This window comes from Saccopteryx bilineata, chromosome 7, assembly GCF_036850765.1.
Source record: "Saccopteryx bilineata isolate mSacBil1 chromosome 7, mSacBil1_pri_phased_curated, whole genome shotgun sequence".
NCBI classification, from domain to species: Eukaryota; Metazoa; Chordata; class Mammalia; order Chiroptera; family Emballonuridae; genus Saccopteryx; species Saccopteryx bilineata.
Window position 1 is genome coordinate 47,123,607 of NC_089496.1, and position 24,666 is coordinate 47,148,272.

The following is a 24,666-nucleotide window of genomic DNA, read 5'->3' on the forward strand; positions in this document are numbered from 1 at the left end:
GCATTTATGATCAAATAATACAAACTGTCAACGGGGTTGGAGAAATCTTCTTAGATGTGCCAAGAGGAACTGGTAAAATGTTCCTAATTAGATTGATTCTGGCAGCAATTCGATCCCAAAATGACATAACCTTAGCTCTTGCGTCGTCTGGAATAGCGACATTGCTACCAGGTGAAAGAACTGCTCATTCTGCTTTGAAATTGCCATTGAACATGCAATTCATTGAAACTCTCGTGTGCAACATTTCCAAAGCATCTGGCATGGGAAAAGTATTGCAGAAATGCAAACTTATTGTTTGGGATGAATGCACAATGGCGCACAAAAAATTGCTTGAGGCTCTTGATTGATCATTGCAAGATTTGCGTGGAAAAATCAGACCATTTTGGAACGCATTAATATTGCTTGCAGGAGATTTCAGGCAAACATTACCTGTAATTCCTCGATCAACACCAGCAGATGAAATAAATGCTTGCCTGAAATACTCTACTTTGTGGCGACACGTCAAGACATTAAAATTAACTACAAATATGCATGTCCAGCTGCAAAACCATCGATCAGCTGAGATATTCTCACATCAATTGCTGGAAATTGGGAACGGAAAGGTGCTGGTTGATCTGACCTCAGGACGAATTTTGTTGCCTCATAACTTCCGCAATTTAGTCTTCAAAAAAAAAATTGGTTGAAAAAGTATTTCCCAATATTCAAACCAATTATAAGAATCACGATTGGCTGAGCGAACGAGCTATTCTTGTGGCCAAGAACAAAGACGTCTATGAACTTAACAATAATATTATTCAGTCTAACATTCAAAGCCAGGCAGTCACAAGTCCGTTTACACTGTTATGGAAGCAGATGAAGCGGTTAATTAGCCAACAGAATTTTTGAATTCACTCGATCTGCCAGGGATGCCATGGCACGTACTGCAATTGAAAATTGGTGTGCCAGTTATCATGTTGCGAAATATCAACCAGCCAAAGCTTTGCAGCAGCACGCAGTTTGCAGTAAAAAAATTAATAAGCAACATCGTAGAAGCAACAATCTCGACAGGACCTTTCAAAGGTGAAGATGTCCTCATTCCTCGCATTCCTGTGATTCCAATGGATATGCCATTTCAATTTAAGAGATGGCAGTTCCCAATTTGATTGGTGTTTGCAATCACCATCAATCAACAAAGCTCAGGGCCAATCTTTAGAATTGTGCGGTTTAGATCTAGACACGGATTGCTTCTCACGTGGACAAATTATATGTTGCGTGTTCTAGAGTTGGCAAACCAGATAATCTCTATATCTGCACAGACAATAGAACAGCAAAAAATATTATATACCCACAAGCATTGTAAAATTAAACATATCAGAAACGTGCGCTTTCTCTTCTTTCTTTTCCATTTAACCAGACTGAGCCACAGCAACGCGTGGCCGGGTACAGCTAGTGAATAATAAAATGGCAGTAACTATATAGCTATCAACAATTACTTCAAATGCAAATGGATTAAATGCCCCAATCAAAAGACAGATACTGCCTACAAGAGGCCCACTTCAGAGTAAAAGACGTACAAAAACAAAGTAAAGGATGGGGAAAAAATATTTCATGCAAATGGAAATGAAAAAACGCTGGAGATAACAATACTTACATCAAATAAAATGGACTTTAAAACAGAGGCTGTAACAAGAGACAAAGAAGGACCCAGCAATCCCACTTAGCTAAAGATACCCAAAACACTAATTCAACAAAATAGATGCATCCTTACATTCATTGCAACATTATTTACAGGAGCCAAGCTACGGAAGCAACCTAATTGTTACTTTAAAAATATCTGGTTAGAGGACAATCTGACTTTGGGTGGTGGGTATGCAACATAATTGAACGACAAGATAACCTGGACTTGTTATCTTTGAATATATGTATCCTGATTTATTGATGTCACCCCATTAAAAAAATAAAATTATTATAAATAAAAAAGAAATAGATTTAATCCATTCTAGCCCTGTGAAACGTACCCAAACCATCCTAAATTATGAAAAAGACATGTTTTTAATTAAGAAAAACACATGTATACTTTACCAATGCATAACAAAATATATGAAATCAAAGAAAAAAAAATATCTGGCTATTTAAAGTGTATTTTTTTTTGTTTTAATTATTATTTTTGTCTCCTCACATTTCCCATTAGTACATGGGCAAAGGTAGGTTAACTCATATAAATGTAAGATACAAGTAGCATGGCACAAAATACATTTATATTTTAAATCTAATTCTAAAGCTACATTTAGATGTTTTGCCTACCTTGTCCCTGTACATTATCTGTGGCCCAGTATTCTTTCAACATTTCTTATGTCTCCAAATAAAATACATTTTCATTTTGGATAGTACAGAGTACAATGAGAAAGGAAACACAACTGTAGAAAAGAGGATATACTATTTTTACTCTTTGCTTTGTCCTGTTTTCCCACCCATCCTCCTATAGCTCTGCTTTAGCCTGACTTCAGGTCCTTGTGTGTACTTTCTCTTGCTCTTCCAGCTCTGCCAGTTAGATACTAACCTCTTCTTTCACTTCTTTGTTCTAAGTGCCTATTCTTGGGGAGATTCTATTTAGTCTTTAATTCCATGTGAGTGGATGAGATCTATAAAGATTTTAAGATTTAGTTGATCAGGATGAGTAATAAAAGATTATCTCCTTTAGAAACAAAGCACCCATAAAAAATTTTAGGATTTTATTAAAAAGTAAGCCCTCTAAGAATGTGATATATATTTTTTCCTGTTCTTCAAAAGCCATATTTTTAGGGTCTGTTAGGGAGTGTATGGCCAGTAGTCGTGGCTGTTGTGGCCATGCACATGCTGCTTCTCTAAATTCGGACAGCTGGTAAAGAAACAGTGGAGCCAAAAAACGATCTTGCACCGGGCCTGACCAAGTGGTGGCGCAACGGATAGAGCATTGGACTGAGATGCGGAGTACCCAGGTTCCAGACCCCGAGGTTGCCAGCTTGAGCGCGGGCTCATCTGGTTTGAGCAAAGCTCACCAGCTTGGACTCAAGGTGGCTGGCTCGAGCAAGGGGTTACTCGGTCTGCTGAAGGCCCCCAGTCAAGGCACATGTGAGAAGGCAATCAATGAACTACTAAGGTGTCGCAACGAAAAACTGATGATTGATGCTTCTCATCTTTCTCCGTTCCTGTCTGTCCCTATCTATCCTTCTCTCTGTCTCTGGGAAAAAAAAAGTCTCACACTGGCTAACAAGCAAACACACAGGGAAAACACTTCTATTTCACTCAGGGCTCCCAAAGCCCTCACACATTCTCCAGTTCCTCCTAGCATCAAAGGCCACTCCAGTCTCAGTGGCGCTCGCAAAGGCCCTCAACTCTGGTTCCCCATCTGCACACCTTCTCTTTCCCTGCCAACATGGCTTCTCCTTCAGCACTCTGCATTCTCTGCAAATGTGGCTTCTTTCTCTGCCTCTTCTTTTCAGAATGTTCTGGTGCAAAAACCTCTCCAGCAAACAGCGAAACAGTGGCCCTTCCTAAGCAGGAAGGTAATTTGCAATTTCACAGACCTCATATACCTGGCGCTGCCCAACTCTCAATGCAAACTATTAGCGAGCAAATATGAAAATCATATTTTACAAACTTATTTGACCAACAGGGAGAATTTATACTATGATTGTCAGAAGAAGATGTGCCTAATTATGTTGGCTTCTCATACTTCTGTAGCTGAATGGAACGTTAAATCAACTAAAGATAAGTTTTACCTGAAACAGGAACAGAAATAACTAGTCCAGATTTACATGAAGAAAGTTAAAATGTTGAAATTTCTGCCTTTTCAACCCTGTGGTCTGTACCCCATCATCTACTTGCTAGAGAATGATTTTATATATTTTGTTGTCTTTGATTTAGATTTCATTCTGTTAACAGCCTAGTAAAATCTCCCTGCGACACGTGAGTGTTCATGTACCCGTGCATGGGGGTGGGGGGGAGAAACACAATGAGCTGTGCTTGGAAACTCATTTCTCCAGCTGTTCTGAGCTGCCCTTGTGAGTCTGAGCACTAGGGAGAGAATTGTGGAGAGAACTCCACACTTCATCTTCGGATTTGGGCGAGAGACACAATGTTAGAGGGAAGATGGAGTTGGTCATTCAGTGAATATTCTTTGTTAATCACTCTGCTTTCACATGGTACTGCGAAATTGGTAAATATCTTGATATGAAACATGGAGAAGATATGTTTTAAAATCATTCCTTATGTTTTTGAGTTCAGTGGAATATATTTTTCAGTGGAATATTTTTATTTGAAAGTTCTAAAGACATTTGACACTCTCAATAAGACTAACTGCTTGTACTTGAATAAATTTTAAGTTTAATGAAATCTGGTAACGAATTAAAAGCAGTAATTTTGTTTTTGTTTACATTAAAAAGAGACAGTTTTAGTAAAATTCACTGAACTTTTAGTAAGTAGTTCTTAGAATAGCTAAAACATGGTAAGACAACAAGTAAAAAATATGTTAGGAGCAATATGTATATCTTACAGAAACAAGTGACAAACAATTATAAGCATATAGACTCTACCCAAGTTTATACTGTGTCTAAAGCTAGTTATCAAACTTTGGTCATAAGTTTTCTGCAACTGAAGGGAATTGGAAACATAAATAAGCGAACTCTTTGGGGCCATCAAGCTTATTGAGAATTTTAGTTATGGCCTGTACAGGTTTTTCTGTTTTGCTTTAAGCCAAGGAATGTAAACAGTTAACTAACTATAGTGGTTAGAGTTTATTGTAGTAATTATTTTGAAATTTATAGTATGACTCTTTTTGCTCTTCATCTGACTTCTGTGTTAATCTAGGGCCCTGGAGGCTAGTGGGCCTGTACAGCTGTGCACCATGAAGAATGCTGCTGTGAACGTGGGGACGCTTTGTCTTTGCATACAAGTGTTTTTGACTGTTCGGGATGGCTACCTAGTAGAGGGATTGCTAGGTCGTATGGTAACTCTGTTCTTAAGTTTTTTGAGGAACCGCCACACTGAATTCCATAAAGGCTGTTCCAGTTTACATTCCCACCAGCAGTGAATGAGGATTCCTTTTTCTCCACAGCCTCTCCGACATTTGTTACCTGTCTTGTTCATAACAGCCAGCCTAGCAGGTGTGAAGTGCTATGTCACTGTAGTTTGGATTTGCGTATCTCTAATAGCTAGCGAAGGTGAGCAACTTTTCATCTATGTATTTGTTGTTTGCATATCTTCATGAGAAGTGTCTGTTCATGTCCTCCCCGTTTTTTAATTGGATGTTTGTTGAGCTTTGTAAGTTATTTCTATATTCTGGATATTAACCCCTTGTCAGAGCTGCTGTGTGTGAATACTGTATCATCTCCCATTTAGTTTGCTCTCTTGTTGTTTTGTCAGTTTCTTTGGCTGTGCAGAAGCTTTTTAGTTTAATATAGTCCCATTCATTAATTCTCTTTACTTCTTACTATTGCCTTTACTTCTCTTGCCTTTGAGGTCAAATTCATAAAATACTCTCTATAGCCAAAGTCCATAAGTTTAGTACCCATGCTTGCTTATGTGTAATTTATTGTTTCAAATCTTACATTTAGATCTTTGATCTATTTTGAATTGATTTTTGTGCATGGGGACAGACTAGTCAAGTTTCATTCTTCCACATATGGCTTTCCAATTTTCATAGCACCATTTATTGAAGAGGCTTTTTTTCCCCATTGTGTGTTTTTGGCTCCTTTGTCAAAAATTATTTGCTCATATACACATGGGCTTTTTCTGGGCTTTCTGTTCTGTTCATTGGTATATGTTTTTCTGCCCAATACAATGCTGTTTTGATTATTGTGGCTCTGTAATATAATTTGAAGTCAGGTATTGTGATACCTCCAGCTTCGTTTTTGGATTGCTTTGGCTACTTGGGTTGTTTTGTGGTTCCATGCCAATCTGATTATTTTTTGTTCTATTTCTTTAAGAAATTACATTAGGATTTTAATGGGATTACATTAAATCTGTATATTGCTTTGGGTAATACAGCCAATCAACTACACTGATTCTTCCAATTTACGAACATGGAATATTTTTTCATTTTATTGTATCTTTTCCAATTTCTTTTAATAATACTTTGTGGTTTTCAGTATATAGGCCTGTCACATTCTTTCTTAATTTATTTCTAGGTATTTTATGTTTTATGTTGCAATTGTAAAAGGAATTTTTTTTTAATTCAATTTCTGATGTTTTATTGTTGGCATGTAGAAAAGCAGTAGAGTTTTGTATATTGACTTTGTATCCTGTGACTTTACTGTATTTGTTTATTGTTTCTAATAGTTTTTTGGTGGAGTGTAGTGAACTTTTCTATCTACAGAATCACATCATCTACAAAAAGGGATACCTTTATTTCTTTCCCAAAATGGATGCCTTTCAGTTCTTTATCTTGCCGGATTGCTTTGGCTAGGGATTCCAGAACTATGTTCAATAAGAGTGGAGAGAGTGGGCATCCCTGTCTTATTCCTGATATTAGAGGGAAAGTCTTCTGATTTTTACAACTGAGTATGATATTGGCTGAGGCTTTGTCATATATGGCCTTTATTATGTTGAGGTACTTTCCTTCTGTACCCATTTTATTGAATGTTTTAATCATAAATGGATGTTATATCTTATTGAATGCGTTTTCTACATCTATTGATAGGATCATATCTTTGTCCTTTGTTTTTGTTAATGTGATATATTATCTATTGATTTACATATGTTGGACCATCCTTGTGCTCCTGGAATAAATCCACTTGATTGTTATTTATTATTTTTTTATTGTATTGAGTGTCTTTTTAAATGCTGATTTGTTTAAACTGATACTCGATGTTTATGAATTCTGAATTATTTTTCTTTTGATGTGTTTGTCTCATAGTAATTGCCTAGTCCTTTATGCTTACTTAATGGTCTATTTTCCTATCAGTTCTTTTCAAACTTGCCAACGTATTATAAAACTGTCTGAATACAATAGTGTTTTACCCATGATTAAATATAGTGATATCTTGAGATACAAATTTAATTTGTTCTGTAACCGAGCTCGTAAGTCAGTCAACTCGTACATCAAACTGCCGATACTGGACCTGTGTGCCAATGCCCCAACTATCAGCAGCTTTCCAAATCACGCCTCGTATCTCGGAATTTTGCTCAGATCTTGAACAAAAATACAGACCGAGTAGCAGCTCGTACCTTAAAAATTCGTAAGTTGATCTGTTCGTATCTCAAGGTACCACTGTATATTAAGAAACTTGGGGAGGGGGCAGGGAGCGGGAGCTGCCGCCACCGCTGCCAGAGCTCACCACGGGGACCGAGATGCAGGTGGGACCGGAACCGGAACCCCCCTCTTCAAGTCCTTCTTCCCTCTCCGCGACCCGGTCGAGGCGCCTCCGAGGAACCCTGGGTGGGAGCAGGCGTGGGGGGAGGGGAGGCAGAGGCAGGAGGGGCGCTCGGCCTGGAATAGTGCAGCAGACAGGGCTGGTCCCCAGGAGACTGCGGCCCCGGGGAATGGGTGGGTATAGGGTGTCCAGGGAGTAGGGTCGGGTCAGAGCGGACTGCACTCGGCCCGGAGGGTCCGAGCCAGGAGCGAGGCCTGCACCCTGCACCACCCTTCCTTCGGGAAATACCAAGGTGAGTCAAGAGGCAGGTGCACGGGGAAGAACGTGTCCAAGTCCTGCTTGACAGAAGAGAAACTGAGTCACCAGCTCAGGACCCGCGTGGTCAGCGGGCCTGAAGGGGGCTGGGTCTGCCTGTGGTGTAGAGGATTGGGTGGGCCTGTGTGAGTCCAGGCGGCCTCTGCCTGGAGATGGGTTTCTGTTCTGGTCCGCACCTCTTGGCTCAGTTCCCTTGTGCTCTGTGACTCTCGCATCTTCTGGCTTTTCGTTGGTTTGGAATTGTCCCTATGAGTGGAGCCATCTCAGTGTGTAGGGCCTAGGCCAGGGAGGAACAGGTAGGGTTGCTGACTGGGGGGTCTGAACAGGAGTTTGAGGTTCTGGGTAGACTTTTCTGAGCTGTCCTGATCCTAGTCCTGGTGCCAGTCATCCCCCAGTATACTATGGGGGAGGAACACTAACAGAAGAGCCATGGGTTGTAAATTCCGTGCCCAGCTCTGCCATTTGCTAGTTGTAAGACCTTGGAATGTCTCTTTCTTTCCTTTCTCTTTTAGAAGATTGGGACCCATAAAGATAGTAATGATGATAGTTGTTGATTACGTGCTTACTTTGTGTCAAGCACTGACATGTTCCATTTAATTCTGGGGTTAGGGATCATTAGTCTGTTTCATAGATACAAAAACTAAAGCTCAGAAAGGACATATAATTTGTTCAAGATATCACAGTTGATAGGTGTCAGAGCCTGGATTTCATCCCAAGTCTGACTCCATGACCCAGGACCTTAACTATTAGGCTACCCAGCCTTTAGGGCACACCCCCCCGACCCCCATGAGAGAATAGGGAGGTGAAAAGTCCTAGGACCCCAGCTCCCTGTTATGTTTTATTTACTTTGTGGCCAGCAAAGACTTGCCCTGACCCAATTCATAGTCTTTCCTCACCTGGTGCTGCTGCCTCTGAGCCCCAAACACAAGGGGCACTGAAGAAGTGGGCTGTGACCACCCCAAGCCTTCCCCACGCAGTGCTCGGGTGCTGGGCCCTGGGGTCAGCTTTCCAGACAGTTGCAGTTTCAATCCATCCTCCATCTGTCCTCAATGAGCACTCTCCCTCCTTAGAGCTGGACCTCAGGATGCGTGAGACAGGGTCTCTAAGCTCTGCAGGCCTCGCTCCTCGGAGAGCTGGGGCATTGAGGGGGCTATGACTGAGGCTGGTCCAGTGAGTAGTCCCTGGGGACAAGAACTATGCAGTGGGAAAAACAGTAGACTTGAAAGTCTGCAACTTTTCTGAGCTTCGGTTTCCTCATCTGTTATAGAGGTTATTCAAACCTCTCCCAGGGAAAGGTAAGAACAGAAAAAAAAAAAAAAAGAAACTTGATCAGTTCACTTCGTTTTCTTTCTACCTCTCCCCTCCCCTCCCTCCTCTTCCGAGTCCTCCCCTCCCCTCCTCTGCCTCCCAGTCCAAACTCATACCTTCTTAGACGCTGCCCAGTTATCCAAGGACTTCCCAGTAGCACTGTCTCCTATATGAGATCTGGTTTCCTTGAACTTGGTGTCTTTCTCCTTGTTTTTCTCTCTTCTGTTTGCTCCCTTGTTTTAGTGGAGTACATGTTTCAGAAGTTTCTCAGGGTGTGTCCAAGAAGGAAGTTCTTGATGCTTTACCTATTGGGGAAAATGTATTAATCATTAAGTGTGAATATGTAATAGTCTACATGAAATAATTTTCTTTCATAATTTTGAAATTACTGCTTCACTTGTCTTCTTTCAGATGTTACTGATCAGAAGACTAATGCTACTCTGATTCTGAAAAATAATTGGACTCCAAAAATATTAATATCATGAAAGACAAAATATTTAAAAAGTCTGAGAAACTGTTCTAGATATTTTATATCGATCATTTTTCTTTTTAAAACACTAGACTTGGCTCTTTGTCTCTGAAGCTTTGTTACTTCATAGTAGTGTGCCTTGGTGTGGCTATTTTCATTTGTTGTTTTGGTACATTCTCTTAGCCTGTGTACTGTTGATGTGAGACATTTCCTGTAGAGAATTTTTATGTTTATTTGAGCCAAACGACAATGTCAGGAAACATGATTTCAAATGCTGTGGAGAATAACAGTTTTGCAGTTTCTTTTATACATTTGAATTGCGGAAAAGTAAGGAAGGTTACATGAAGTGGGAGAAACCATAGTGGGGGTTGGATTACAGATAGGTAAGATTATGTGCTCTCTTGAGGGTGGTTATGCTTCAGGGGTCTGATAAAGAGGATTACTTGGGCATCTCAAAGGTGTGTTAACCTAGATGTGCACAGTGAACAAGGCTTGCTCAAGGCAAAGATAAACCTTTTACTAAAGAAGTTACAGACCTGAGGTGTGACTGCCCAGTTAGGAATTTATGATCAGGTCAATTACTTAACTGGATTTGTCATTTTATTATAGAACCCCTTTTGTGTCCACAATACTCATTAACTCTAGTTTGGGAAGTTATATCTTTGATAGTTTCTTCCTCTTAAGTCTCTTTGTAGTTGGTTGGATGTTAAACCACCTGGATTGAGGCCCGGGCTGATTTGCTCAGTGGTAGAGCGTCAGTTCTGTGTTTGGATGTCTGGGGCTTGATTCTTGGTCAGGACACACAAGAGAAGTGACCAACTGCTTTTCTACCGCCCCCCTCCCCTTTCCCTTTCCCTCTCCCTCTCTCTTCCTCTCCCACAGCCATGGCTCAATTGGTTTGAGCACATCAGCCCCGGGTGCTGAGGATGGCTCTGTGGAGCTTCCTTCTCAGGTGCTAAAAATAGCTCACTGGGGAGCATGGCCCAAGATGGGCAGAGCATCAGTCCCAGACGGGAGTTGCTGGGTGGGTCCCGGTCAGGGAGCCTGTGGGAGTCTGTCTCTCTCTGTCCCCTCCTCTTACTTGGGGGAAAAAATGAAAATTAAACCACCTGGATTGATCTTGTGATTTCATTATTTACTCTCTTATTTGGCTGTTGGTTCTACTTCCTGGGAGGTTAAAAAAGATGTGTATAGGACTTTGGCTCTGGGGCTGGAAGGTCTGTTTGAATTCTGGCATTGCCAATCTCTAGCTATGTGACTGTATAGATTACTTACCCTTTCTGTTTTTCATCTAAATTAGGGTTCTTGTTAGTACACAACTCAAAGGATGTGGGGATAAATGAGTAAATTCAGCCAATTGCTTAGATAATTTCCTGTTATACAGTAAATGTTAATTATTATTTTCATTTGGTATCATTATTACCTCAAGTTAATATTCTGTCTATTTGAATTTTTAATGTCTATCAGAAGTTTAATTATCGAGAGCTTTGGTTGCTTCTCTGGCCTACCGTTCTTTTTCTATGGGGGCAGTATCATTTTGAATTGTTGGGACAATTGAGGAAATTTGGAAAAAACTTTCAACATATGAGATAAACACCAAAACAAATAGAAACAAACCAAAAAAAAAAAAAGAAAAATATACATGATTATGTATATATTGATTATGTATATAAGATATATTGAAAAATATCTTATAATTAATCATAAGATTTTGGGGGGTTGGCAATGCTGAAGTTTTCTTGTTAACTGCATTGACTGTTTTATCATGTACCTTTTTCTATTAATTTGTTTTGGTGCATAAATTATATGTTGGAGGCTGTTAAAAAATTCCCTCCTAATTAGGCTCAAAATATATTTTACAGAAATATAAGTATCATGTCATCAGTGAATTACATAGGGGAGACATGTTATCTTGCCCTTTTGTTGGTGATACTAAGTTTGAAATTTGTTTAAGGTGTTATCAGCCAATTTCTCCATTTTAAAAGTACCTTTCTTTGTTAATTAAGTGATATTGGCTTGATTCTTTGAGAATGTGTTATTATTATGTACTTTTGCTTTCTTCTTAAATTTAAAATACTATAGTCCAGGAGTCGGGAACCTATGGCTCGTGCAGATGTGGCTCTTTTGATGGCTGCATCTGGCTCGCAGACAAATCTTTAATAAAAAAATAATGTTAAAAATATAAAACATTCTCATGTATCACAATCCATTCATTTCCTACCGCTCATGTTCATGGTTGCAGGTGGCTGGAGCCAATCACAGTTGTCCTCTGGGACAACACCAAATTTTTATTGGATAATGTGTCATGTACATGGGTCGTTGTATGGCTCTCACAGAAATACATTTTAAAATATGTGGCGTTCATGGCTCTCTCAGCCAAAAAGGTTCCTGACCCCTGCTGTAGTCTATCATGTTATTATCCTTTTGATTCTCAGGTTATCCCAATTTGACAAGAAGCCCCTTTCAAGCTGGCTCTTGTGCCTTTTTATGTGTTCACATCAGTGCTTGAGCATGTCCTTAGTCTGGCACACCACGACATTCTAGGCTCATCTAGTATTTCCCCTGCCCCAGACCTGGAGCCAGGCCGTTCTCCAGGGAGCCTTGGCTTCTTTTCATAGCAGAATAATATTTACAAAACCCAAGATCTGGGGGCTGGGTCTGTTTTTGCTATTGAGGTGTTGTTGCTTTTAGTCTCTTTTACTGGACTGAGCTGTGTCTGTGTCTATTTTTCTTTTTTTTCTTTAAAGATTTTACTTGTTAACTTTATAGAGAGGGTGGGAGGAGTGAGAACTTTCAACTCATAGTGGCTTCACTTTAGTTGTTCAGTGCTTGCTTGTCGTATGTGCCTTGACAGAGCAAGCCCAGGGTTTTGAACCAGCAACCTCAGCATTCCATCCAGGTTGACGCTCTGTCCACAGCGGTGCCACCACAGGCCAGGTGTGTGTGTGTGTGTCTTTGTTTCTATTTGGTATATAGTTTGGTTCATTTGTTTCCATTTAATTTTAATAGGGATTTTCTCCTAATCCTTCTCTATTTCTTATTTTTGAATTCTTATATCATTAACATTATTCAAAAGTCAAAAACTGTATTATACTCCTTCCCTGTTTTTCACCACATTCTCAACACCTGTGGGTAACATGTATGTAAATCTTAGTTTTGAAGTTTACCTTTCCTTCTTTTTCTTTTTGCAGATATACACATATACATGTGTTCTCATTTACTGTTCTTTTTTTCACGATAGGTAGCATAATGTACATTCTTTTTCATATTGCTTTTTTCACTTAATAAAGCCTGAATACCTCTCTCTATCAGTTTATAGAGACCTTCCTAATTTATAACTGCATAGTACTCCATTGTGTAGATGAATAATGCTCTATTCACTAGATCTGTGATGTGTTTCTGATCTTGGGCTATTTTGCAGTGCCCCAGTAAATTACTGTGTATGACTTAATTAAACAATCTCTAAATGTTCTAGGAGTAGATGGGGATCAATTGGTAGGGTCTGGGGTTCTCACTTGGAGACTCGTAAGCAGTTGTAGATGAAAGTTGGGACTGAAGTCTTTTCAGCCAGGGTGGGAGGAGTTTCAAACAGTGGAAGGTGGTCCAGCAGCCGCGACTGCCCTTCTCTTTGTGCCTCCGGGGCCAGAAGCCGCCGTCAGCTGTCAGGGCGCAGGTTCCCTGTATTTGAAGGACACAGCCTTCCTGCGCACCGTGGCTTCTGTAAGTGGTGTGCACGCCGCTCCAGGAACGAGCGCCTCGCTGCCCGTCACGTGGCTGGGGTGCAGAGGGAAGCTGCTCCTGTGCTGAGAGCTAAAATTAACCACAGTACCATATTTTTTGCTCCATAAGATGCACTTTTTTCCCCAAAAAGTGGAGGGGAAAGTGCCCGTGTATCTTATGGAGCAAAAAATATGAATCCTAGGTGTGTCATATGGTCAGGCGCGTCTTCTGGAGCGAAAAATACGGTATACTGTTCAAGTCTTCCCCTGAGCATTCCTAGCCTTCCATAGACTCTAAAGTTCCAAAATAGCAACATCAGCTAGATGCTGCCAGCACAGTGGTCATCTGGGTGTGGAGAGAGTCCTCCAGTGCTCCCTGCTCCGCCACCTTCCCACAGTCCTCTCTGTGCACGTGTCATTTAGGATTGTTGGAAACACACCTTCAGGATGAGATCCTAGTAATGGTGTTGCTAAGATAAATACATATGTAATGTATTTAGAAATTGCCACATTACTTTCTGTGGAGTTGTACAATTTTGTATTCTCACTGGCAGTGGATAGAAAGTGTATGTTTCCGCATAGCTTCACCAACAATGCATTGTCAAACTTTTGAGTTTTTGCCAGTCTGGGCTGAATAATGATATTTTTTTTTTAGAGGAATGGAGAGAAAGACATCAATTTATTCCATTTATTTATGGATTTTCTGGTTGATTCTTGTATGTGCCCTGATCAGGGATTGAACCCACAACCTTGGCATATAAGGACGATGCTCTAATTGAGCTGTCCATCCAGGGCCATAATAATATCTTAATGTAGAGCTAAAGTAAAACCTAAGGAGAGAAAAGAAAATACACAAAGAACCACCTGAATTTTTAGTTTCTTTAAATGCTTTGAATATACTGTGGAAAACTGTTCAAAACCACCTATTTCTTCAGGATGTTGAGTTCCTGGATGAAGTGCCCATGATGCTGAAACCTCTCCCTGCTTGTATCAGGCTCGGCCTGCGGTGTGTGCGCGCCTGGGGAGGGGCCGGAGTGTGTGCAGCGAGGGGGGGGGGAGCTGGCTCCTGACCGGTGCTCCACCTGCGGTGTGCGCGCGCCTGGGGAGGGGCCAGCTCCTGACCGGTGCTCTGCGCGACCCCTCCGCACATCTGCCCCACCGTCTCCAGTCACCGTTTTCCTCTGTTTGCCGCCAGTTTCTGTGCTCCTGTCAGTTGAGCCAGGACGGGCACTTCAGTCTCTATAAACCTGCATGTGACGGCCTCGCTTCAGCCTTAACAGCTGACCAGTGTCCTCTTCTACTGTTTTTCAGTCACATTTCTAAGGAAAACATTGACCCAGACCAGCTCTTTGTGTCACTTCTGGTTGTTCTTCAAGTGAACTGGGAAGAGGCTTTCTTGGGTCAGGTGTTAAGTGCGGTAGGGGGTCCGTGGAGGGAGCTGGAGAGAGCAGGGAAACGGCGAGCACCGCAGGGAAGGGCCAGTCCCCGCAGGGGGCGGGGCAGGCCTAGCTGAATGGATATGCCAGCTGATGTTTAATAGAGCTACGCTGGAGTATTGTAGGAAACGAGCTAGTATGTAGGTGTCAAGATTGGCTGAGGATCTGCCCTGTTGGTGCTGTGTTTCCTGTTTGCATTGTGAGTTAAGTAGCATGTTGTGGCAAAAGGCCACTGTCCTAGAAGTCAGCAGCCTTAGCTTCTAGACCTGATTTTGCTGTTCTGAAAGGGTTCACTTTCTTCATATACAGTTTTTAAAGATCAGTGCAGTGGAGGTTTCTAAGGTACTGTTTATAGCTACAAAACGTGTGACTCAGATGGTACTACACCAGCCCAGGAAGGGGGATTTGCACAGAACGGTCAGAATACAATGCTATAACAATCATAAGTCCAGATCAATGTAAAAAAATCAGAAATGAGAATGATTGGACCTATGCATTAGAAAAAGATAGGGGAGTTTTGTAGTGAACCAGATTCTCCTCATTTGAACCTATTTTATTAGAAATGGGATGACTTTCATTAACTTATTTAAATAAAGTCAAATATCACAGTCACAAACTTTTTTCCAAACTTTAAGTTGCATGTAGGTAGTATATTATTATTATAAGTATAATATTGAAGTTTGAAGTGTTCTTTATTTTCCAGTTTTTAAAAAAATCATAGTCGGCCCTGGCTGGGTAGTTGAATTGGTTAGCATCGTCGCGATAAACCAAGATTGCAAGTCCGGCCCTTGGTCAGGGCCACATACGAGACTCAACCAGTGAATGCATAAATAAGTGGAACAACAGACTGATGTTTTTCTCTCCTCCCTCCCTTCTTTCCCCTTCTCTCACATCAACAAATAAAAATAAAAAATAAAAAACTTATAGTTGGATATTCAGAATAGTTAAGTAACATGGTTTTCTTTTACTCTTTAGGTTTTAAGTGCCCTGTATGCTCAAAATTTGTACCCTCAGATGAAATGGATTTACATCTTGTGATGTGTTTAACAAAGCCAAGAATAACCTATAATGGTAAGTCCTGTGCTTTAAAATAATATTTTAAATTAGAATTACCTTAGATCTTTATGAATTTCATGCTTCGGGTCAACTGTGAAAGGCCAGGAAGGACCGTCTCTGACCCTGGAGGCCCCTGGTCTTTCAGTTACGGCCGGTGCTCTGCCGCCGTTGTTTCCTGACCACGAGCCCTAGATGGTCAAACCTCTAGGAGGGTTTTCAGTGTAGTTTTGGTACATTTTGAAATATACTTGGGGAAAAAAATCAAATAGTTTACTTCGAGCTTTAAATCAGTGCACTAAAGTAAAGGAAAAAGGAGAGCTCTTTTCAAAGTTTCATGAATAGAAGTCACAAACGACAAAAGCATATGAGAAATTTCATATTTCTCAAATGTAAATTTTGGTTTGAAATAGAATATATAGGAAGAGTACCAGTAAACAGTGAAGCCCATTGAAAGATGGACTTCATTCAACAGCTGTCTCTTGAGTACCTCTCAGTATGAAGAACTAGGGTGAAGAACTTGTGAAACAGTGACGCAGACAGAGATGCCCTCTGCAGCCTGGGACCTTCCCGGGTCAGCCAGGGCAGTGGCACTTCCTGTCAGCCTGAGGCTTCTCTTCAGATTCAGAGCACTGTTGGGAGAGGTAGGATTTAACGTGGAGACGAGCATGTTACTTTGGCCTTTATAGAAACTGACTTATGACTCTTGCTTCCTCTGATGAGGCAGTACTTTGGCCACACTTTTATGGTGGTGACAGGAGATTACTTTTTCCCATTCATTTTCCAGTGAGTGAGTACAAGTAGCTTTGAGTAAATGTACCTGTTGATTATATCCAAACCCTTTTGTGTTATGAAATTGACTTGGCTACTTTGCATAATCTAGTTGAAATTCAGTTACTTAAGAAATAAAAAGCATTTGTATTTTCTCTCAAATTTGAGGTAAAAGTAATTGGGCTGGTTTCTTATACTTACCTCATTATCTTATCATTGCCCTCTATAATAATTTTGTTTATTACAGGGGTCTTTAAGATAAATATTCTTAGATATCAATAATCTGGCCTTGAACTATAGAAGCACAGTGTTATTTTCTTTGACCATGTAATGTAGTCGCATACCATCTTAGTAGTCTGTGCCTGTACTTTTTGTGTGATGTATCTAGACTAGAAAATAGACTGTGTGTGTGTCGATGTTGGGCACTTTCTAATATCCTGATTTAACTGTGCTAAAGTCATTGAAGTTTTCTCCTACACCACTTATTTGGTGGTATACTTACTTTAAGGTAGGTAGTCTGAAAATTTTAATTTGTTAAATGTAAACTCTAAACATTCAAAAGAAACAAAAACAGCTTCTTCACAAACATCTTATGTGGTTCTGGAAGTTGTAAAACTCGGACAGTGGCCAACTGGGGGTGAAAGGAGGAGGAGCGCTGGCTCAGGGCAGAGGGGTGGCTGCTGGTCCTGTGCTTCCCGTGACAGGGACATGCCGGCGGGAATTCCCACCCACCCTGTGTTCAAGGGAGAGCGTTGTAGGGAAGAGAAAAGTAATTCCTATGCCTTTTTCTGTCTTGGCTGAGACCCCTGTAATAAAAGTTGGGATTAATGAGAAAAAAAAACAAAAGTGTATTAACACATATATCCGCTCTATATATGTGAGGTAACCGGGGGAAAGTGAGCAGATATCCGAGGGAGTTTAGAATGTGGGCTTAAGTATCATCTTCAACTAAAGACAAGAAAATGAGGGTAGGGAGGCCAGTTATGGGAGGTTACCATAGAAATTGTAGTAAGCAGGGGTGTGTGTTGATTTTAGTTACCTGCTCTTTTGAGTAAGGTTCTACATTCTGTTGTGAGTTACCCTTCTCTTCTGGAGCAGAGAGGGAGATGCCCTTACAAACGATTTCCTTTATACATTTCCCTTAGAGAAGGTTAATTCCTGTTTTCGGAGCCTCTCTTGTGTCTGCACTTTCTGAATCATCTTAAAATAATCCCTCATTGCCAGAGATACGTGTTTTGGGGTAGCACATTCTGCTTTCCTTGAGCCCCCAAATGCCGTCTCTTACCATGGGTGAGTCTGTGTGAGAATTGCTCTCTGTAATGTCTAGTCGAGGCATCTAGGATTATTACGAAGTTCAGAACCAGGTGAGTCAGAGTTTTTGAAATACTCTTTTTAGTCACCTGGTCTCCTCAAACTTCATATTTGAATTCCTAGAAGTTGATTACATCAAGAGATATGCATTTTACTTATTTTATTTTATTTATTCATTTTAGAAAGGAGAGAGAGAGAGAGAAAAGAGAGACAGAGAGAGAGAGAAGGGGGGAGGAGCAGGAAGCATCAACTCCCATATGTGCCTTGACCAGGCAAGCCCAGGGTTTTGAACTGGCAACCTCAGCATTCCAGGTCGATGCTTTATCCACTGCGCCATCACAGGTCAGGCCTACATTTTACTTGTTAAACAAAATGCAGCTGAATAACTTTGAAGATCTGATTGATTTTATCAGTGATTCAGGAATTAGGCGGCAGCATCCCATCTGGCAGAGGCAAGGGCTGTATAAGATGAAAGGCCTTCATAGTAAAAGGGGGCTGGCAGGGAGTTACCAAAGAGCGAATGGGGTCAGGCAAGGTCGTCTTCCTTTTAGGAAGGCAGGGGTCTGTCTGGCGGATTCCCTCACTAGTGTTGATCAGCTAATTTCACATTGGCTGGTTATATTCCTGGGAGAGGCTGAAATTGTAATTAGGCTAAGTATTAAGCCTTGGTTCGCTGACTTGAGGCTTAACAAGGGTGACTATTTTTGATCTTTTTAATGACTTAATAAGAGAATTTTATCCAGCATAGTGATTATTAATTTATACCTTTTGCAGGTATATCTCAGTAGCTACATCTGAAATTTTGAATTTTATTTATTAAATGTATATTTTAACACTCTGTCAATTAGCAAGGAGAAGTAGACTTGTTTTTTGGGCTGGAAGTATTTATAGTCAAATTTCAGAAGAGGATGAATTGCAGAAATTTGGATATAAGTTGGTAATTTGGAGTTTCATATGCAGACTCACAGAGATGACATTTTAAATGTTGGCTTGGTTTCCAGACTAACCCACCCAACTTTCTTGTTTTAAAAATCTTTATTATCAATATATCCAAATACCCAAGTTGTAGTAACTGATGAAGACAATTGACTGACCAGGTGGAGCTCTCAGCAGAGTTCAGGTAGGAGGCCAAAAGTGATCAGTGGTCAGTGGCAGGCAGTGGTCAGTGTCCTGAATGCTTGGCCGCTGCAGGTATAATTTTGCAGGATGGGAAAAAAATTCAGAATGCCACAATGAATGTTCATCTATTTAGATTACCCTTAAGTCAGGGCCTGCCTACTTCATATACTTTTTCCTCTTTCATGTACTTCATCGTTTAATTTGTGGACCTAGTAATTTGTTGTGTAGTCTAGGAACATGATAAAACTTTATGAGCATAATTTTCCTTCATTTCCTTCATTCTTGTCTCCTAAAATGTTTCAGCACGAACCAACAAATGAGATAAATATTGTTAGCAAATTTTTAGTCTTGATTTTGTTGGTTTTTAAACTTTACTGGTTCATAGCATATTTTGCATTACGTAGGGTTCAGTTTTCAACTTCAGTGATTGCGAACAGTAAGATCTGCATTTAAGGTATCTTTATTTAGAGTTGGTACTGTTTTGTGTGTGTGTACAGGTACTGGGGAGGAGGTGTCATTTGAAGTCAGTTTATCTTCTGAGAATTCGTTGTAAACTCAGATAGGGAGTCAAAGCAGAAGCTTTTCAAAGTCATCAGAGAGAAGTAGCCTCTGGGCAGAGTGAGCTCGGACTCTGTTCATGAACATATCTGAAGAAACGCAAGGGTGGGCAGAAATAGGTTTACAGCTGTGAGGATGCGAAACAGTGCTTATTCTTGTATTCTTATTTATTAATTAGTATATATTGGGCAAATAAGTTTGTAAACTGACTTTTATGCTCACTTTGTTAAAAATGACCGCTGCCCACGTGAATGGTGCTGCCAGGTGAAACTGCTAATTACCTTCCTGCTTGGGAAGGGGTTTTGTTATGCTAATGTGAATTGGAGGGTTTTCCTGCCAAAAAGTTTTAAAAGAAGAGGGAGGCCATTTTGTAGAGAAAGGAGCCAAGATGGCGAGTGCTGAAGGAGAAGCCAGTTTATACAGAGTTTGTGCAGAGAGAAGGAGATGGGAACCAGAGGTGACTGAGCAGGTGGGGGCCTTTGATTCTAGGAAAACCCGGAAGAGATTCCCCTGGTTGTGGAGCCGGAGAACATGCATGGGTTTTGGTGCCCATGTGTGTGTTTTTACTCAACAGCCGGTTGCGAGGCTAGAATAAAGGCATGGCCCACCGGTTTTTGGCCCTGCAGTTTCTTTACTATCTGTCTGAATCTGATGGGAACCTGAACCTGCACGTGCATGGCTGTGATGGTGGCAACTACTGCCCATACATTTGGCATAGTTTGCAGCAGGATTCGGATCAGATTGGTGTGAGCCACCACCACCCTTGAGGGGTGGGGTAGAGGCCTGGCTGTTGTTATGGTTCCCCATGGCTGTCTTTCTGGGGACCGTGGGCTGGCTGATTTTTACATCCCTGCAAAAGGAAACCGAGAGCGCTGTGAAGAGGCTGCTCGAGGCCTGCAAACTGCGCAGCGGAAGGAGTCGGAATGGCCGTGGGAGAAAGAGCTGCAGATCCTGGAACTGGAGCAAGCACTGGAAGAAGGAGGCCATGTTTTTGCAGAGTTTGTGCAGAGAGGTGAAGGGAGGAGGTGTGCCGATGGGGAACAGAGGTGAGGGCTCTTGTGAGCTCTGCTGAGACTGGTGGGGCTTTTGATTCTAGGAAAAACCAGAAAAGATTCTCCTGGTTGTGGAACCGGAGAATGTGTCAGTGGGTTTTGGAGTCCTGTGTGTGTTTTTACTTGCCGGCCTGATGCGAGGCTAGAATAAAGGCATGGCCCACCAGTTTTTGGCTCTGCTGTTTCTTTACCGTCTCTGAATCTGATGGGAACCTGCACATGCATGGCTGTGACAGTGGTGACTACTGGCCATACATTGTAGTATTTTCCTTACAAACAATTGTAACCCTACTTTTGCCCACCTCTGTATTAAGTCAGTTGAAAGGGAGTTAAAAGGATCCCAGGTTGTGTGCTGCCCGGGGGAGTGTGTGTTACACGCTCACTGGAACGATGGCAGACCGCGGCCAGCATCAGCGCTCTCTCCCCAGCATCAGCGCTCTCTCCCGGCGTGTGTGTGCAGCCTCTGGGGACCCACTCTCCTGGGCACACTGCAGGGAGGAGCCTGCTTTCTCCCTCTGTAGAGACTGCCTGGCTTTTCAGCCAGTTGTGGTTTTCATTTTAAGTTATAAACTTGCTTTCTCCCTTACATACTACATTTTCTTGGTTTTAAGATCTACCCCCAACACACACATTTTAATGGCACCTCTCATAATTGAGGTAAAAAAACAAAACAAAAACAAGTTGCTCACAGCCACTAAGCAGAATTTTAAATAAGGAAGTAATTATCATATCCTGAGTTTCTGTGAACTTGCCCTTCTGTGGAGGACTTTCCTTATCTGACTTGGTGTCTTTGTTTATTTATTTGCATTGGTGATTTCTGGGTTGAGTTTTAATTAAAATGTGATTCCTGGTTGTAGTTTTAAATGACCTCATAAAGGTGACAGCCGTTATGGAGCAGCACTGAAGTGAAGTTAGGTTTCAGTGCTTTAAATTGGTTGTCATGCCGTGCAGTGAAAAATTAGTGCAGCAGAAAGTGTCAAACCCCTTATACTATCCTATGGAAATTTCCAAAGAGATGATGTCCCAGAAGAGGTTGGCAAAACAAAAGAAGAACTATTCTACAACCCACATGGGATTTCTATAGAAAAATAGTTACCTTTTATTAAAAGGGAACTTGTGATGAAAAATTAAAAATAGGTGTGATAGTCAGCAGATGTGATTAGAATTAGCACCCTAAGAACTTTAAAACTATAAATATGTTTATTTTCTTTTTTTCTCCCAAGTGAGAGGAAGGGAGATAGACAGACTCCCACATGCGCCCAGACTGGGATCCTCCTGGCAACTCCTGTCTGGAGCTGATGCTCTACCCATCTGGGTCCATGCTCCCAACTGAGCTGGTTTTAGTGCCTGAGGCAGAGGCTCCGTGGAGCCTCCCTCAGTGCCCAGGCTGATATACTGGAACGAATCGAGCTATGGCTGTGGGAGCAGAAGAGAGAGATAGGAGGGGGAGGATTGGAGAAGCAGATGGGCGCTTCTCCTGTGTGCCCTGACCAGGAATTGAACCTGGGATTACCACACGCTGGGCTGATACCACTAGGCAAAGCTGCCAGGGCCTGTTTATTTTCAAATTACTAAAATCATAAAAGGATGAATAAGAAAAAAAAACTCTGTTTTTTATAGAGGTAATCAGAAATGGACATAACAAGAAACTTTACTATTGTTAGTCTTATTCATTAATCTTATCTACAGTTACCAGAATTACATACTTATGACACTAAAATCAATTTTGCTGCTTCTGTTAATATAGCTACTCAAAGACCAATCTGCATTTAAAGTGTTATAAAGAACAACAATACTTTGTACAAAATATGAACTTGGAATTTAGCTTGCTGGGTTCAAATGTCTATTCTGTCACTTAAAGGCTATGTAATCTTGGTCTTGGTTTTCTCTCCTATAAACTTAGGGTTAGAAATAATGCCTGTCTTCTAGGGGAGTTATTGTGAGAATCAAATGAGAAATTATGCATAGGTAGTGAGTGCTAAGTAACAAACTCTATTGTAACTATTAAGAAATGTTACCTTTGACTTTGAGAGGTAAACATATAGTAGGTACCATGTTTAATATGCTAACAAATCTAAAAAAAAATTTTTTTTTTGAGGAGGAGAGATAGACTCCCACATGCAACCCAAATGGGATCCACCCAGCAACCCTGTATGGGGCCAATGCTCGAATCAACCAAGTTATTTTTAGCACTTGAGGCTTACACTGGGACCAGCCGAGCTATATTTAGCACCCAGGGCCAATACTTGAACCCATTGAGCCACTGGCTACAGGAGGGGAGAAGAAGGGGGAGAAGCAGATGGTCATATCCATGTGTGCCTGACTAGGAGTTGAACCTGGGATGTCCATATGCTAGGCTGATGCTCTGTCCACTGGGCCAAATGGCCAGGGCCCTTAAAAATTTTTTTGATATTTTATTTTGAAAACCCATAGTTTAATTCCAAATTAGATGTCCCAAAGTCTTACACAGCAGTAATAGTTCTGTAAAATATAGGAAGATGGGAGATGGGAGGATAATATGATAATTTCAGGCTGCAGTTTAATTTAAAAAATGTCCTACTTTTTATAAGCAACACAGTGACTTACCTACACAGCTGAAATCTGAAGTCTAAATATGATGATAGACAGATTGCTTAATCTTTATAGAAGCATAGATCCTTTCATATTCTGTACAGAAATAGAAATACTGTAAAAAGCTAACTATACATAGATAAATGTTTATCTTGAGATAGTTTTTCCTGTGGCTTATTATAAAAGAAGATACATAGAATAGAAATTGAAATTTAGAGGGAAGTTCCGATCGATCTCTAAAACATTAAGTAGGTTTCAGATTTCATTAAAAGATTTAAGGAGAAAGATGACTTCTTTTTTCTTTTAGATTTTATTTATTGATTTTAGAGAGAAGAAGGGAGAGAGAGAGAAAGAAACATCTGTTTTTTATTTCACTTATTTATGCATTCATTGGTTGATTCTTGTATGTGCCCTGACCAGGGATTGAACCTGCAGCCTTGGTGAGAATGATGCTCGAACCAACTAAGCTACCTGGCCAGGGCTGACATCTTTTTTTCTTTATTTAATGATTCTTAAGTTGTTTCATCATTTCATAGTTTTTACTTTTTTGTGTTCTCCTTAAGAAATAATAAGAAATAATACAGAGACCTTAAAGAGACTTTTGGAGTGCAAGAAATTAAGTGAACTATTTTTGCTATCCTCAAAGGGAAAAGGATTCCCCCCCTTACAGTTCTTAGTTTGGTTAGGAGATGGTATGGACTAACTCATTTTAAAGAAATTCTACTATAGATATTAATAAAATGCATTTTTAAATTTATCTCATTTGTATGGTTTCTCTATGTAAGAAAGCTGGGACAGCCCACATCTGTCAACAGTTTTGCCCGTTCACAAAGTCTATTGTAAAAAATAAATTAGTTTTTTCAGACATTTAGTCTAGACCTTGAAAGGATTAATAACATTGGGAGAGAAATGCAGGATGTGTTTAGAAATAACAATGAGGCAAGTATAATTTGGGTAAGGGAGAATGATAAAAGAATTGAAGGTGAAAAGGTAAATTAGGTATAGAGAAGGTTTTTAATAAATTATTTGGGACTTGGATTCATCTTGCACTTGCATGCAGAAATGTTTGTAAGGGAAAGGATTTCTTTGCAGGCCAGCTAGGAGACCAGTATGGTATTTGAAGTGGGAAGTGGTTCCGTGATGTGCTGGGAGGAGAAAGACACATCACACAGAGGCTTAGGAAGAACTGGCTAGTGACTGCTGGAATCGGGGAGGGTGACCTGAGGGTTGGCAGTAGGGTGGCTCACTTTATGGTAAAGGGAGTGTATGAGAGCACCTACCTGCTCTAAACAGTATGCCGGCGATGTTGATCTTTGCAGATAGGAAAATATGCAATGTGATTTTTTAAGGGATTTTTCCCAAAGAGATTTTGCAAAGAACCACTGAATATTGTATTGAGTTCAATAAAGATTTAGAAAGGAATTAAAAAAAAATTGCTTGTGAATGTTTTTTCAGTGACCATTTATTACCTGTAAAACTTTTGTTTAAATGCCTTTTCCACCCCTCTGGAAGTCGCTTCAGCTGTGATCATTCAGAGCTGTCCTGGATTTGCCTCAGAGAACGCCTTCGGAAGTGTGTTCCCAGCCACTGAGGCGTTTGGTTTCAGGGTGGGCTCTGCCTCTTGGGGACTTGTATTTAACTCCTAACATTTAA

The 24,666-nt window shown here is 40.7% G+C and overlaps 1 protein-coding gene across 1 annotated transcript in view; it reads left to right on the forward strand.

Annotated features, from left to right (window-relative positions):
- ZNRF2 (zinc and ring finger 2) overlaps nucleotides 1–24,666 on the forward strand; it is a 77,799-nt gene that overhangs the window by 29,477 nt on the left and 23,656 nt on the right. Inside the window, 1 exon segment of the mRNA XM_066240211.1 lies at nucleotides 15,554–15,649. Within this exon segment, the coding sequence (XP_066096308.1) occupies nucleotides 15,554–15,649 (96 nt within the window).